Source organism: Lissotriton vulgaris, chromosome 7 (assembly GCF_964263255.1).
Source record: "Lissotriton vulgaris chromosome 7, aLisVul1.2, whole genome shotgun sequence".
Classification (NCBI taxonomy): Eukaryota; Metazoa; Chordata; class Amphibia; order Caudata; family Salamandridae; genus Lissotriton; species Lissotriton vulgaris.
This window is the reverse complement of record NC_141695.1, coordinates 486,358,209-486,372,655: the sequence shown is the minus strand read 5'-3', so window position 1 is coordinate 486,372,655 and position 14,447 is coordinate 486,358,209. Positions and strand designations below refer to the sequence as shown.

The 14,447-nt window shown below is 48.8% G+C and overlaps 1 protein-coding gene across 4 annotated transcripts in view; it reads right to left on the bottom strand.

Moving 5' to 3' along the window:
• Positions 1–14,447, bottom strand: part of MYH16 (myosin heavy chain 16) — a 1,042,471-nt gene that overhangs the window by 330,101 nt on the left and 697,923 nt on the right. For all 4 annotated transcript variants that reach the window (XM_086930547.1, XM_086930548.1, XM_086930550.1 and 1 more), the window contains one exon: positions 13,424–13,669. In XM_086930547.1, the coding sequence (XP_086786673.1) occupies positions 13,424–13,669 (246 nt within the window). The remainder of the gene's footprint in view (positions 1–13,423; positions 13,670–14,447) is intronic.

The following is a 14,447-nucleotide window of genomic DNA, read 5'->3' as shown; positions in this document are numbered from 1 at the left end:
CAGGCTGGTGATCGACGACAGCGTCCTGGAGGAGCCAACACCTACCCAGGCACCAGCCCCTTCCGCTGCAACTGTACCACCAGCAACTACCACCAGCAGCGTCTGACCTGCAACTGCTGCAGCGCCCTCATCCGCTGCCATGGCAGCCCCCATTATGCACCTTGCCACCGCTGCTCCTCCCAGAGCTGCAGCCAGGTCAGTCACACCTGTGGCCCCTGCAGCGACTGCTACAGCCACACCAGCAGGCACACCCCCTGCGACGAGCACACCTGCAACTCCGGTGGCCCTACCCCCAGCAGCTGGCGCCTCAACATCCGGGGTTGCGCCACTGTCCACTCAGCCCCCAGCCTCACAATCCGGCCAGCAGGGCAGGCGTGGCAGGTCATGCCAGCGCTCCGCAGCTGCTACCAGGCGGGCCAATGGTGATGGACAGGCGCGGCTCAGCATCGAGCGACGGATGCTGCGCATACACCAGCGCCAGGCACGGCAGCAGGGGGCAATTCACCTCCAACTATACAACATTGGCCGCAACGTGGCATGTGTTGCTACCAACATTGAAGGCATGAGGGCCGACCTGGCTGGTGTGGGCGATGGAATGGCCCGCATTGCTGCAGCCGTGGAGGCCAACACCCGTGCCATGAATAGAATGTACGGTGGCCAACGCCGGCACCACCGCCAACTGTTGACCCAGCTTGGCACCTACAGCAGGGCAAGCTATGTGTCGGCAAATGCCACATCCCTATTGGCGCGGCGCTGTCTGACACAGCAGCACACTGTAATCCAGTGCAGTGTGGACATGACGAGGGTGCTGGAGACCCTCACCACGGCTGTCGTGGCTCTTCACCCTCCACCAATTCCATCTGTTGTGGGGGGTGATGATGCGAGTGAGGGGTAGTCCAGCCTGAGCTCGCAATCAGCCTCACAGGCCCCACTACCCACCCGCAGCACCAGGACCCCCCCATTGCCTGACGCCCCGGAGGAGGAAGGCCCTCAGAGGCGTTGTGGAGGGACACGCTCTAGGCACACCTAGAGAACTGTAATCACCACTGGCACAGGCTGAGGTCAAGCCTGGCAAGCACAGCAGTATGGCGTAATACTGTTTGTGGGACTAATTTGGTACAGACCCTTATATTTACTTTTGTGAATGGAACACGTACTTTTATTTTGAACTTTGGCACAGACCCTGATATTTACTTTTGTGAATGGAACACGTACTTTTATTTTGAACTTTGGCACAGACCCTGATATTTACTTTTGTGAATGGAACACGTACTTTTATTTTGAACTTTGGCACAGACCCTTATATTTCATTTTGTGCATTTAACAAATACATTTATTTTCATACACACATTAGCGTTGTGTCATCATTACATTTTGCATGCATTGTTGATTAGTGGGGTGATGGCAGTGGTTGTACTAGAAACTGTTCACTGTGATGTGGTTGCGACGTCTGTGCCCTTCTGCTGGGGTCTCCCCTTGTGCATGGCGCGCATGTGCAGGTGGCCGGTTGTCCCCCTCAGATTCACTGCCAGAGATGTCAACAGGTATCCGGCGCTTGGTTGCAATGTTATGTAGTATTGCGCAGACAGCCACTATGCGGCAGCACTTTGCAGGACTGTAATACATGGCCCCACCTGTCTTGTGCAGTATGCGGAACCTGCTCTTGAGCAGGCCAAATGTCCTTTCTATGCAATTCCTTGTCCGTATGTGAGCAATGTTGTAGCGCCGTTGCTGGGGTGTAGCAGGGTTGAGGTATGGGGTCAGGAGGTATTCACGGAGGGCGTAGCCACTGTCACCTGAATGAGAGGAGCAGATGGTGATTGCCTGTGCTGCGCTGTTACATCTTTGCAATGTGACATTTCAATCAAAGTGTACTTACCAAGTAGGTGTCCTTCCCCAAACTCTCCCCTGACCAGCCGTGTGTGGAGTCCGCTGTGCCGGAAGATGAAGGAGTCATGGGTACTCCCTGGGTACCGTGAGACGATGTCAGTGATGTATGTCTTGGCATTGCAGACCATCTGGATGTTGAGGGAGTGGTAGCACTTTCTATTGCGGAACACATACTCCATGCCAGCTGGTGGGCAGATGGCGACGTGGGTACAGTCTATGCATCCGAGCACATGTGGAAAATGGGCTACATTGTAGAATTGTAGCTTTGTCATGTCCAATTCCTGTTGGCTGGCGGGGAATTTGATGTGACGGTGTAGCTGGGTGAGCATGGCGTCAATAAAACTGTTGAGGCAGCGTGACATGGTGGGCTGGGATATTCCCCCAGCAGCCGCTACTACCCCGTGGAAGCTTCCGGAGGCCAGGAGGTGCAGGCTACACAATACCTGCACATGTGTAGGCACCGCATTGGTATGGTTTGTTGGGTGCTGCATCAGGGGGTCAAGGTCGTGTATTAGCTGCATTATCATTTCCCCATTCAGCCTGTATTTAGCATATATCTGCTCTCTGGTTTGGCCCAGCAAGGTGACCCGCTGGCGGAATATCCTGGCCTGGATCCTGCGTCTCCTCCGTGCTAATCGCTGTAGCCTGCGACGCCTCACCACCATGTACATTCCTGGCATTGTGGGACTCCTAATGCTGCTGCTGCTGATGGTCCTTATGTGTGATAGGTCAGGCCAGTACCTGTTGGTGATAGGACAACGGTTTTTTGAAAAAGATTTTCAATGGCTTTCATGGTTACCACCTGCTTTGAGTTGTCCTTATTTTGCGCCGTGCAAATAGCGATTTTTGGGTTTTTCGCTAATTGCGAATTTTCTTGAATGCCGATAGCGATTTTTTTTGCGAATTCGCTATTATTTTCGCAGATTCCGTGGTGTGTCGCTATTTTCGATTCGCTAATGCTCTGCGGCAGGGATTCTGCGATTATTTTAGCGAATTCGCTAATATGTGTTTGCGAATTCGCTATTTTCTTGTTGAATGCCGATTACGGAAATTGCGCCCGCATTTGCGTTTTCGCAGCGATTGCGGGCGCAATTTCACTTCATGAATCAGGCTGTAAGTCCCTGGCATAGGCTTGATACAGACATTTTCAATAAGACCTTAACTCACATCCTGCCTATGACTCCAGAATATCTAGACTCAGCTGCTTGTAGATCCCACCAATAGCTCGATGCAACTCTAGACCAACCGATCCCTCCTAAAGTATATCACAGCCATAGAAACACCCCCTCTGAACCTTGGTTCACTGACAATCCAAGGCGGCAAAAACAGAAATGCATAACCAATTATAATCGAAAAGGAAAGTTATGAACAAACTAACGAAGAATACAAAGTAATAATATACGAGGAAAAAGTGCGTTACTTCACCCATAAAATTAAGTCAAGAATCCCTCTAAATAATTATTTGGGACAATCAAGACAGTGGCTAAACTCGCTGAACATAAAAATCAAATGGTTAATCAGCAGTTTGTTAATAGTTTAACCACTTTCTTCCAGGATAAGGGCAAAATAGTCTACAATTCCTTTTAATCCAGCACCAGCACTTCCAGTTTAGTGGATGATGATGTCTTACCAAATAACCCAACTTCATCTTGCAAATTCATAGGAGATGCCTTACAGGATCAGACAGCAGATAGAGATGCTTTTTTTAATCCCACAACAGACCTCTATTCTACATCTTCTGCTGCTCCCCCGCATAAGGATTCGTCCAACATTCTTTCCTTTTTTCTTCTCTTACCATTGAGCAACCTGTGGGTCCACTAAAGACAATTAAACCCGGTGCCCCCAGTGATCCATGCCCCCCCTGAATATCGTGCACTTGGCACTGGAAATCAGAGCCACATTTCTTACAGACACCTTTAACAGACTGTTCAGTATCAGCTATTTTCCTACAGAATGGAAACAAAATTCAGTCTTCCGCTTCTTAAAAAACCCAATCTGAACCCCACAGACCCAAAAAACTATTGGCCAATTTCATGGTTTCCCATTCCGGCAAAATGCTTTGAACAAGCTGTCAATCTAGAACCCACCGCCTATTTTAAAGAAAACTATGTATTAGATTCACCCCTATCTGACTTTAGAAGCCATCACAGTACAGAATTGCTCTTAGTACTGCCTCAGAAGTAATCAGACATACTCTGGATGCTGGTGGAAATGCTGCATTGATTTGAATAGACTTCTCAGCAGCTTTTGACATGATCAACCACCCCTCTTCATTGACCGTCTTGCCTCCTTAGGTATCAGGGGCAAAGCACTCTCCCTCTTAAAACCTTTTCTTGTCGAATGAGAGCAGACATTTGCACTAGAAGATTTCAACTCTCCACCTTTCTCTTTGCCATGTGGGGTCCCACCAGTATTATCTTTGAGTCCTACACTTTTTAACCTGTATGTGACACCACTGGCAAAATTGATTACATCTTTGTGGCTTTGCCCTGGTATCCTACACACACAAAACCCAAATTGTGGTGCCGGTGACTAGCAACGCAGAGGTTACTGCCACCAGATTACACAATTGCATCCTGCAAATTGGGAGATGAGTGAGTGAAAATTGTTTAAAATTGTACTCAACCAAAACTCATCCATTTGGTCTCAAATATGGTGGCCCCAGGAACTTGGAACTCTTCCCACCGAGTTACAAAGGTCAAGAACCTTGGGGCTTTTTTGACAGTAAACTCTCCTTCGAAGACCAAATTAACCACATCACTTCCTCTTCCGTTTCTCGATTAAAATTGCTCAGGAAAGTTTCTCTCCTTCATCCCAAAGGAACTACAAAAAACTATGGTGTTTGCTCGAATTGTCTCTAAGCTGGGCTACTGTAATGCACTTTTCACTAGCATTCAGAAAAGATTTTTGAACAAGAGACAGACATTCTAGAATGCAACGGCCTGACTGCTTTCAGGCATATCTAAACACAAATCCATGGCAGAAGCCCTGGCACAGCTACATTGGCTTCCTATTAGGAAGTGTATTGACTTCAAGGCATTTTGTATTGCCTTCAAGTCCTTGCTTAACCTAGGTCCTGAATATCTTAAATGGTAGTTCAAGTGCTAAATCACAAGTAGTCCTCTCTGATCAGGGTCTGCCTACAATCTAGTGATTTCCAAATTCAAGAGGGGTGGCAGGAGCTTTGTGACCTGCACTGCCAGGTAGAGGAACTTCATGCCCCTCAGTCTTAAAATGAAGACTGACTTGCTGCCCAACAGAATGAGGATCTAGGCTCATCCCCTATGCCATTTGGTAGGCTTCCTCCTTTTAGACCAGTGCCTAGACATTTCCAGGTATTAGACCGCTATACCAATTCTTTTTCATTGTAATAACCGCACATATCACAATTAACTCGGCCCCCACGAAGGGAGAACGCAGTGATGCCCGCTGAGGCTTGTAAACCACTGGAGAGTGCAGACCAAGTTGGTGGACCCCTGAGAGCTCCGTTGCAGTGCGCCATGGAGGCATCAAGGTGACACTGGATCCCGCTTGCTAGGGATATGTATATAAAACAACAATTCCCAACAGGTACCAATTAAAGGCAGTTAAATGATGTATGCAATCAGCATTACATGAAAAGAAGAAACAAGGAGGCTAATATGGTTTAAGATCTTGTTATTCACCAATTCAGAGGAGGGTGTTTCACATGGGAATACAGTTAGACAGCACTGTACAGAGGGAATCATGTGACAACCCGAAGGCACTTGGTGAGTGGTGATATAAACAATTGGTGAGAGGTGAAGATGCAAGTGCTGAACGTGAACAGCATGAACGGTGCAAGGTGACAAGGGAAATATACAGTGATGGCTCTGCAGGATTAAGTCTTAGTCACTTAAATCATGGTATCATACAATTTTACAAGAGCAAAAAACGTTAAATGCGCCATAAAGTTGCTCTGTGATGTCGATGGCTTTTCGATCCCCATGAGTCGGGATCATCTTCAGATCAGGGTTGTCAGGTTCAAGCACTGCTGTGGGGAGAAAGGTCGAATCAGGCAGGGTAAAGGAGGTGGCAAGGGAGAGGAGCTGGGGGGAGGGTGGGAAAGTGGGGAAGGGGAGGGAGGGATGGTCCGACTGAAGGTTAACAAGTAGGAAAGAGAGCTGGCCTGGAAGCAGTACCGGGGGAGGGCGGTGTGTGGGGGGTGGGGGAGAAAAACTCAGCAGGGGGCTAGAAGAGCCCATAAGGTAGTGAACTAAAGTTAGTAGGGGGACAACCGGCGTGCGATTAAATAGGTGCACGTCTACGGGCTATAGCGCTTGGAGGTAGCGAATGATAGGTGATTGGTTCCAGGGTGATGAATGTAAGTGAATACATGTGCGGAGTGAGCGAGGGAAAGCTGGACAGTGAAAGCTTGGTTATGGGAGTGGATCCCTTAGCATGGCAGTAGGTATAAACTGTGCTTAGTGGATGCCATAACCCGGTGAAGGGAAACTAACGTGGGTGGGCTGGTACACGGTGAGGCGCTCATACCTACTTGTGCACACACTGCCGATCGCGTGGTTCCTGGGTCCCAGGGCGGAGGCAGCGGATAAACAGTCTGGAGAGTAAAGGACAAAGAACGTCATGGCCGGGTGTTGGCATGATCGTGTTGCAGGCTCGTATGGTAGAATAATTACCTGCAATTGGCTTAGCGCATCCGAGGGCCGGTTGAGAGGGGCAGCGCCTGTGGGAGGGAGAGAGAGAGACGCCAGATACGGTTAGCTGTCCCCGCGATAGGCGAGATAGGTGAGAGGTTGAAAGGTACGTTAGGCGACCGCCAGTTACAGACGGTTGTTGCCGGGTTCCGCGGGTGAAGTTAAGTAACGTACCTGAATGAATCAAGGCGGCCGGGGCAGTGAAGGCTCAGAATGCTTGGGAGGCTCGCTGAGGCAAGGAGCAGCTCCGTGAACCCGGAAGGGGTGTCACATTGTTTATAAGAGAGGATTGGGTGTTGATACAAGGGGGGTGTGGCCGGGGAGGGAAGGGGCGGGGTGGTGGACGAGTCAGTGTTGCTAGGGCAACGGGGAGTTCTCAGGAAAAACTTGATTGAAAAGGGGCATGTTGGATCGAGGCATGCATGGTTAGAGCCGTGCGGGTGATAAGAGGCTGATATCCACAAGGAAAACACACAGAATACTGTAACCACAATTGCCAAGCCGTCTAGCGCGTAGTAAGCAATGGTATGTACAAAAGTTGAAACGGTTTAAAACTAGGCAGTTAGTTTACATATTTTGGACTAGAACAGAGTGAGTTAGCGTTGTTATGACATCACAGTACATGATTGGAACATAATGTGTACAATAGTTAAGACGGCTAGGCGTTTAGCCCAGTTGGGACGAAACAATTGGTTAACATGTGTATCAAAATAAATCTGGACGAGTAGGCGTGGTGTCCACAAAAGAGTACAAAGTTGACATGCGAAGGAACAAATCAGATCGGTACTCAGGTGCAGGACCAGCTGGTGGTATGCAAGACAGATGGGCTGATGGACACAACGGGGGTCTGCAAGGGGGCTAACAAACCTGTATATGAAACCAGGTACATGTGGGTGCATGAGGTTCATGGTATTACACGGTGATAGTATTGTTCCACTCATCGAGTGTGTTGAGGCCATGGTTGACAGAGTCGACACGTGAAATCCATTTGCATTCTGCTCTGTTCAATAGATTGAACATACTACCACCCCTGATTGGCAGTGTAGGTTTTTCAATAACAATCCATCTCAAGTCTGTGTCACAGTGTTGTTTTTCCAGGAAGTGTGTGACCAGAGGGGCGGTCAACACTTTGCAGTTGATTCTGCTCTTATGTTGGATGATCCGCTGCTTCACCTTTTGGGTGGTCTGGCCGATGTAAATAAGGTCACATGGGCAGCGGATTGCATAGATCACATTTTGGGTCTTGCAGTTGGAGTGGTGATTGAGTTTGTGGGTAAGGCCATTGTAGATGAACTCCTTTGTGTTGGTTGTGAGGTCGCACACACTACAGGATTGACATTTGTAGTGGCCAACTACAGGCTCCATGCCCCAGGCGGCTGTAATGGTAGGTTTGTCCGTGGGTTGGTTGGGCCAGGTGATTGCATGTACAAGATGATTGGCGATGTTATTTCCCCGTTAATAGGAAAACAAGGGGGGTTCAAGAAACTGTTCTTGGGATCGTAGAAGGGGCCAATTTTTCTTGATTATTTTACTGATCTTGTTGCTGTCAGGGCTGAATGTAGAGACAAATGGGATTCTAGCCAGCGTCTTTTTGTTGTTCGGGGTCAGCAGGTGTTCACGGTGGTTGTACCAGGCGCGTTTCTTAGCTCTTGTCACTAGGCGACGTGGGTAACCCCTGTTTATGAGTTTGTTAACTAATATGTCGGCCTCCCTGAAGTGGTCTTTACACCATTACGGCGAATCCGCAAGAATTGGCCATAAGGTAGTTGATCGCGCAGGCCCCTGGGATGGTAGCTGGAATAGTGTAGCAATGTGTTACGCTCCGTGGGCTTGCGATAGAGCGATGTGCCAAGGGTCCCATCTTCTGCATGGATTATGACATCAAGGAAAGGTAGATCGTTGGTCTTGTATTCACTCGTGAAATTGAGGTGATCCTGTGCGTTGTTGAGCCAATCGACAAAGGGTTGAAGAGTATCTGGGGAACCGTTCCAGATAAGGAGAATATCGTCTATAGATCAATCTGCGGTCTATACGGGTTGATGGAGTTGAGAATGAGTGATTTTTCCATGTCATGGACAAACAGAATGCCGAAGTTGGGGGCGAAGCAAGCGCCCATTGAAACTCCCTTGATTTGTAAGTAGTAAGTGTCTCTGTACAAAAAGTAATTATTTTGGAGAGCAATGCGAAGTAAGTCCATGATGAAATCAGTGGGGATCTTAGTGGGTTGGGGTCTGGAAAGTAGGAGGTTTTTGATCACTTCAAGGCCTTCACAGTGAGGAATGTTGGTGTAGAGTGACTCTATGTCCATGCTGGCCATCAACTGGGTGGTCATGTCAAAGGCCTTATCCTCTATGGTGTTAATGAGGTCCATTGTGTCTCGTATGAAGGTATCGGTGGTGGGCACAAATTCCTTGATAATGGCATCTATGTACTTTCCCAGTGGTTCCAATATAGATCCGCACCCGGATACGATGGGTCGTCCCGGTGGGTTTGTGGTGTCCTTGTGTATTTTGGGAAGGACGTAGAGGACGGGCGTCCTAGGGTGTGGATTGTTGAGGTATTCAAACTCCTTTTTGGTGATGATGTCAAGATCCCAGGCCGTTGTCGTGGTAGATAGAATTTTTTCTCTGATGTCGCTCATGGGGTATCTGGAGAGAGGGCGGTAGTGTTCCGCATTGGAGAGCTGGCGTTTGATCTCAAGGTCGTATTGGGTGATGCCTAAGACGACGATTCCACCGCTTTTGTCCGCGGGCTTGATGATGATATCCCTGTTGTTTTGGAGGGAGTTGAGGGCATGTTTCTCAGTTAACGGAAGGTTGTAGGGGATGAACCGGGGTGTGGTTTTGAGGTCCATCACCTCTTTCATGACTAGCCATTCAAAGGCCAATATTTCGGGTGTCATCAGATTGGAGGGGGGATTGAAGGTGGAAGGAGAACGAAAGGGAAAGACCTGGAGAGGTGTTGAGTCAGATCTGTCTGCGAAAAAGTATTTGAGACGGATCCTCCTGAAGAATTTCAAGAGATTGGATTGGAGTTCAAGGAAATTAGTTCGACGGTGGGTACGAAGGTGAGACCCCGAGATAGAAGAGTGGTTTCTTCGGTGGTCAAAATGTGGTTGGAGAGGTTGAAGATGGGTATGGTCATTTCGGTCTCTTCGGTGGCTGTAGCGTTGGTTACTGGGGCGGGCCCCATTGGTAGTAGCGGTTCCGTGTTTGGCGTTCGCCTGGGACCTGAGGTTGGTATTGTCTGGTCCTGGCTGGGCGGTTCTGAGGTGGGAGTTGGCCGCGGCCGCGGCCCCGGGCTAAAAAACCAGGTGGCAGAGGAGGTTGAGGTCTAGAAGAGGAGGCGGACGAGCCGGCGTCTGAATCGTCCGCAGAAGTGTTGGAAGAGTCAGAGAAGGTAATCCGTTGGTTATTCCAGTATCGTCCCCAATTGCGTGTTCTAGGGGGATTCTGAGGGGTATTGAAAAACTCGTCATTTAGGTAGCGGTATGTAATTTCCACTTTGTAGTTTTTGATGTCTTTTTGTATCTTGTTGACTTTTTTGTTGAGTTCAAAAGTATTGAATGTTGCAATGGTTGAGTTAATTTTGTCTAGAAGACTCTTAGCGCCAGTTAGAGAAGCGTCTGCTAAGATGAGTTTTTCCAATTCATCAATTTTCTCCAGTTCAAGGCGACTGTGCTCGAAGCAGTATCTATGCCCAGGACCATCCAGTGGCGGGATCAGGCGGTAGCTAAGTGGCTGAAACTCGCTCTAAATTTGGGGTCCTGTGTGAAGATAGCAGGGGTGTTTCGGATTTGTAAGCCCACAGGGATCACACCTGATCGCAGGTAGTCTGTGAGCATCCGAGCATTGAGATCAGTCCTGATCTGTTTTTTTTTTCAATTTTTCAAGTTTATCCAAGAGGACACGGGAAGTGTTCGGGGCAGTGGAGTGGTAGTCGAGGTGGTCGCTCCCGAGAGGAGTGAGGGACCGGCCAGACACGACTGGATGTATTCTTCTGAGTAGGTTAGAGACTCCTTGGACATCGTGTGTATGCCTAATGGTAATACACCGATTTGAGGGATTTGAGCAGCCTCTGGCCTTGCGGCCCCCCACCCCTCTGGGGGAGGGGTTCCTATAACTCGGAGGCATCGGGAGAGATAGCTGGCTGACTAGAGATGCAATTCCAGGCGCAGAGGTGGTAAGGAGTGAGGTTGCGGTGGAGGGCAAGAGTGCCGGTGCCCTGCTCTGAGGTGAAAGTTTCTGGTTACACATTGCTTTGGACTCATAGGCCCCCATGGGAAGGGGGGCAGGCGGAGATGTGTCTGGCATACCCCTCAGGCGCGCCTGGGGGTTGTCCGGAGGCCTGTGGTGGAAAAAGGAGAGCCGGCTGGTGCGTGGTACATGCTTATGGAAGGGGTGTCGAGGCCCCCGCACCTGCCAGCAAGGGGCAGACGAAGAACTGACTGGGCTGCGGTGGGTTCCGCGGGGAGTAGCGGCACAGAGATACAAGGAGCGACGGGCCATCCTAATAACGGACTCCTGTGACTCCCTTGTGAGACATCATCAAGGGGCCTCAGTGGGCCCGGCTGGCGGCGACTCGGACGAGGAAGACAACAACATGAAACCCAAGGGCGCGGCAGCTGCTCAGACGAACAAGTTGGATAAATATGCGGTCCCGTTGGCGGCCCCCCAGACCAAGGGTGCAGCGTATGGACATCCAGTGCAGGCTTAGCCCTCCTTGGCTTCCATTATGCCAGCAATTCAAACTTTAGGGACCACCTTGGAGACAAAATTCGACAAGATGTCAATTGAGATGAATCTTATTTGCACGATCTCAGCAAGATGACTGACAAGACCAGGGCCAATGAGACAGACATCCTTGTGCTCCAGGCCTTCTACAAGAAGCTCGAGCAGAGGGTGAATGAACTTGTCCACCAGCATCGCCAGGTAGCCCTGAAGCTCGAGGATCAGGCTCGCAGATAAAACATCCGCATGGTGGGCATTCCGGAAAGTTCGGAGGGACCCAGTATGGACCTTTTGCTGGAAGACTTGATCCTCAACCATTTGAAACCAAAACGTCTCTCCACCATGTTCACCATCGAAAGGGCGCACCGTGCACCGATTCCCAAGCCCAAGCTGGGAGCGCCTCCAAGGACGATCATTGCAAAAATTCTTAACTTTAGGGACCAGGACGCTATCCTGCAGGCCGCCTGGCACCTGGGAGACCTGCAATACGAGAATGCAACTGTCAGGTTCTTCCCGGACTTCACGCTCAAAGTCCAACGTGAACAACGCTCCTTTGATGGTGTGAAAGCAGCGCTTCGGAGTAAAGGTATCAAATACATGATGTTTTTTCCGGCCAAGCTCAAAATTATTGCTGGCGGAAGTCCCTCTTTTTTACTACGCCATCGCAAGTATAAGATTGGCTAGACAGAAGAGCATCGCATTCGTCTGCTGCATCTACGGGTGGCGAGTGGAGGGACACTCGGGCTGGGTCACCAGGCTCTTTGGATGGCAGATCGGACACTGACAGAATGAGTCAATGCTCATGGAGATCGAGGTCTCGCAGCCCTAACACGGGCGACACCCAGAGACGCTAGTGGACTAATGTGGACTGAGGGACTGCATTTTTGGACCCAGACGAGTTGTAATGTAATGTATAAATGATTTCTATGCTGTTGGGGTCAGGGTCCTCCCCCGGGGGGGGTGTTATCCGGTCGGGCGGGGTGCTCTCCGAACCTGCAATAGGCGATATCCTGGGTGAGGGATGTGGCAGGACTTTGAATACACGTCCTTCATGGGCAGATGGGCCCGGCCAGTCAATGGGGCTTTGAGAAGAGCATTTAGTGGAAGAGGAGAGCGATCTATTGGTGCCATAAGGATTTATTTGACCATGTGTGGACATGCTTGATAAGTTACTAACTTTGTGGGGGTGGGCGCTTAGCAACTGGAGCTGGGGCCCACGCATGTTCCCCTCCAAGCGTTTTTTTGGGATGACGGGGGGGTCTTTCTCTCTGGGGGTGTGTGGGGCAAAAGGCGCTCTGCTTGTTGGGGATGTGGGTCGTTCTAAACCTACGTGGCAGGGTAGCATGGTGGGGGGTATGGCGGGGGGACAGCAGTTTCATTGTTATGTAATGGTGTTTGGTACAGTTGGGGGGGTGTGGAAGGGGGTTTGGGTTGGTCACACAGGGAGTGTAATGATGTGCTGATACGATGTATGCATGCTAGAATAACATTCACAGATGGATATGAGGTGGGATAAACGTCTTAAAAAGCTCAGCTGAAATGTGAACAGATTAGGGGACAAGCTTAAGCAGAGTAAAGTGCTTCAATTTGTCAAAAGGCGCCTCCCAGATGTTGTCCTTTTGCAGAAAACGCATCTTCACTTCAGGGTCCCGTGGGGTGGGTATTCTGTTGCGCCGTAATTTTCCATTTGTCATTGAGCATTCAGAGACTGACCCACTGGGGTGCTCCGCAGAGCTCTTGGGAAAGTGGGAGGGACACAGGCTCCATCTGGTGATGATTTACATTCCACCGGGTCTCCAAACCCAGTCATAATAATGATCTGGGGGGGCTTCTCCTTTCCCTACCGGAGGGGCAGCTCCTGATAGGAGGGGATTTCAATGAAGTGGTGTCGGGGGGAAAAATAAATTATAGTCTTACTACCTACCATGAGAGGGTCTTGGAAGTTAGCTCAAAAAACGGCTCATAAATATATACATTTTCTCAGAGGAGGTAAAATAACTAGGAAAGGTAGATATGTTCTACTTTATCCTTATCAAGAAGTTTGTGGCTCGTTTCTACCATTTTAAGTGTAGGCTATCATTTTTGCTTCATACTTGCCATTATAGTTGCACAATTCAACATCATTACCTTTGATTTTTGAAGATTTTCAACTGCGGCGGTAAGGTCATCTATCTCCAGCTTCATGCTTTGTTTATCTTTCTCTAATTTTAATCTTATCCGCTGCATGTTCTCATTTTGCTCGGTAACTTCTATGATTGAGTTTGTATGTTTCTTCCGTAGAGCTGAAGTTGCGGCTTCAGAATTGAGAACCGCTTCTTCTAGCTCTTGACGTAGACGTGTGAGTTCTGACTCCCTCCTTTTGTTGATATCCGACTGGTGATAAAACAGAAAAATAGGGAAACAAAACGTAACTACAAAATTGTTGAAAACTTAACAAAAACAACTAAGTACTGAATGTAAATTTCAAATCAATAATTGTCATTGTATTTGTGGTCTCACGAATGAAAGTCAAAAATTTCAAGCCAAGATTTTATAACTAATGATAATGAATGCATTGAAAGGCATCTTACTCCTGAGCTCACACTGGGTGCTGATTGCATGTGGCCTGATGCTGTACTGTCCTTGATCTAACAAAAGTTTAACACAAATGTCTGTCACCAAAGTGAGATGGAGCAGGAGACACAGAACAAACCATAAACCCAGCCAACAGCATGACGTGTGAAAAGTAGAGACAGAGGAGGAGATTTAATAAGATTTTATGCTGTTTTTCCATCACAAAAGTGACGCAAATTGGTGCAAAACCTTTTTTCTGATTTACTTTCCAACGTTAAACTTGTTTATCTCTGGAAAGTTACGCAAGCAGCGATATGAGCTGCTTTGCGTTACTTAGCACCAAGGGGGCATACCATGAGTGGAGCAGGGGCATTACCATGCAACTACCCAAGGTTTCTGATGGCAAACCTTATTTAGTAATTACAGTAGACAGGGTTTAGCATCCGAAAACTGCACCCTTTTGGAATAGGCGCAAGGAAGAAGAAGTGCTTTAATTTCTCCTTCCTTTTCTGACTTTGTACATCTGCTGCACTTTACAGCACACATACAAAGAGGGAAAAGGGTTAAAGTCAGTCAATGCATAGTAGTTTGTACTGGA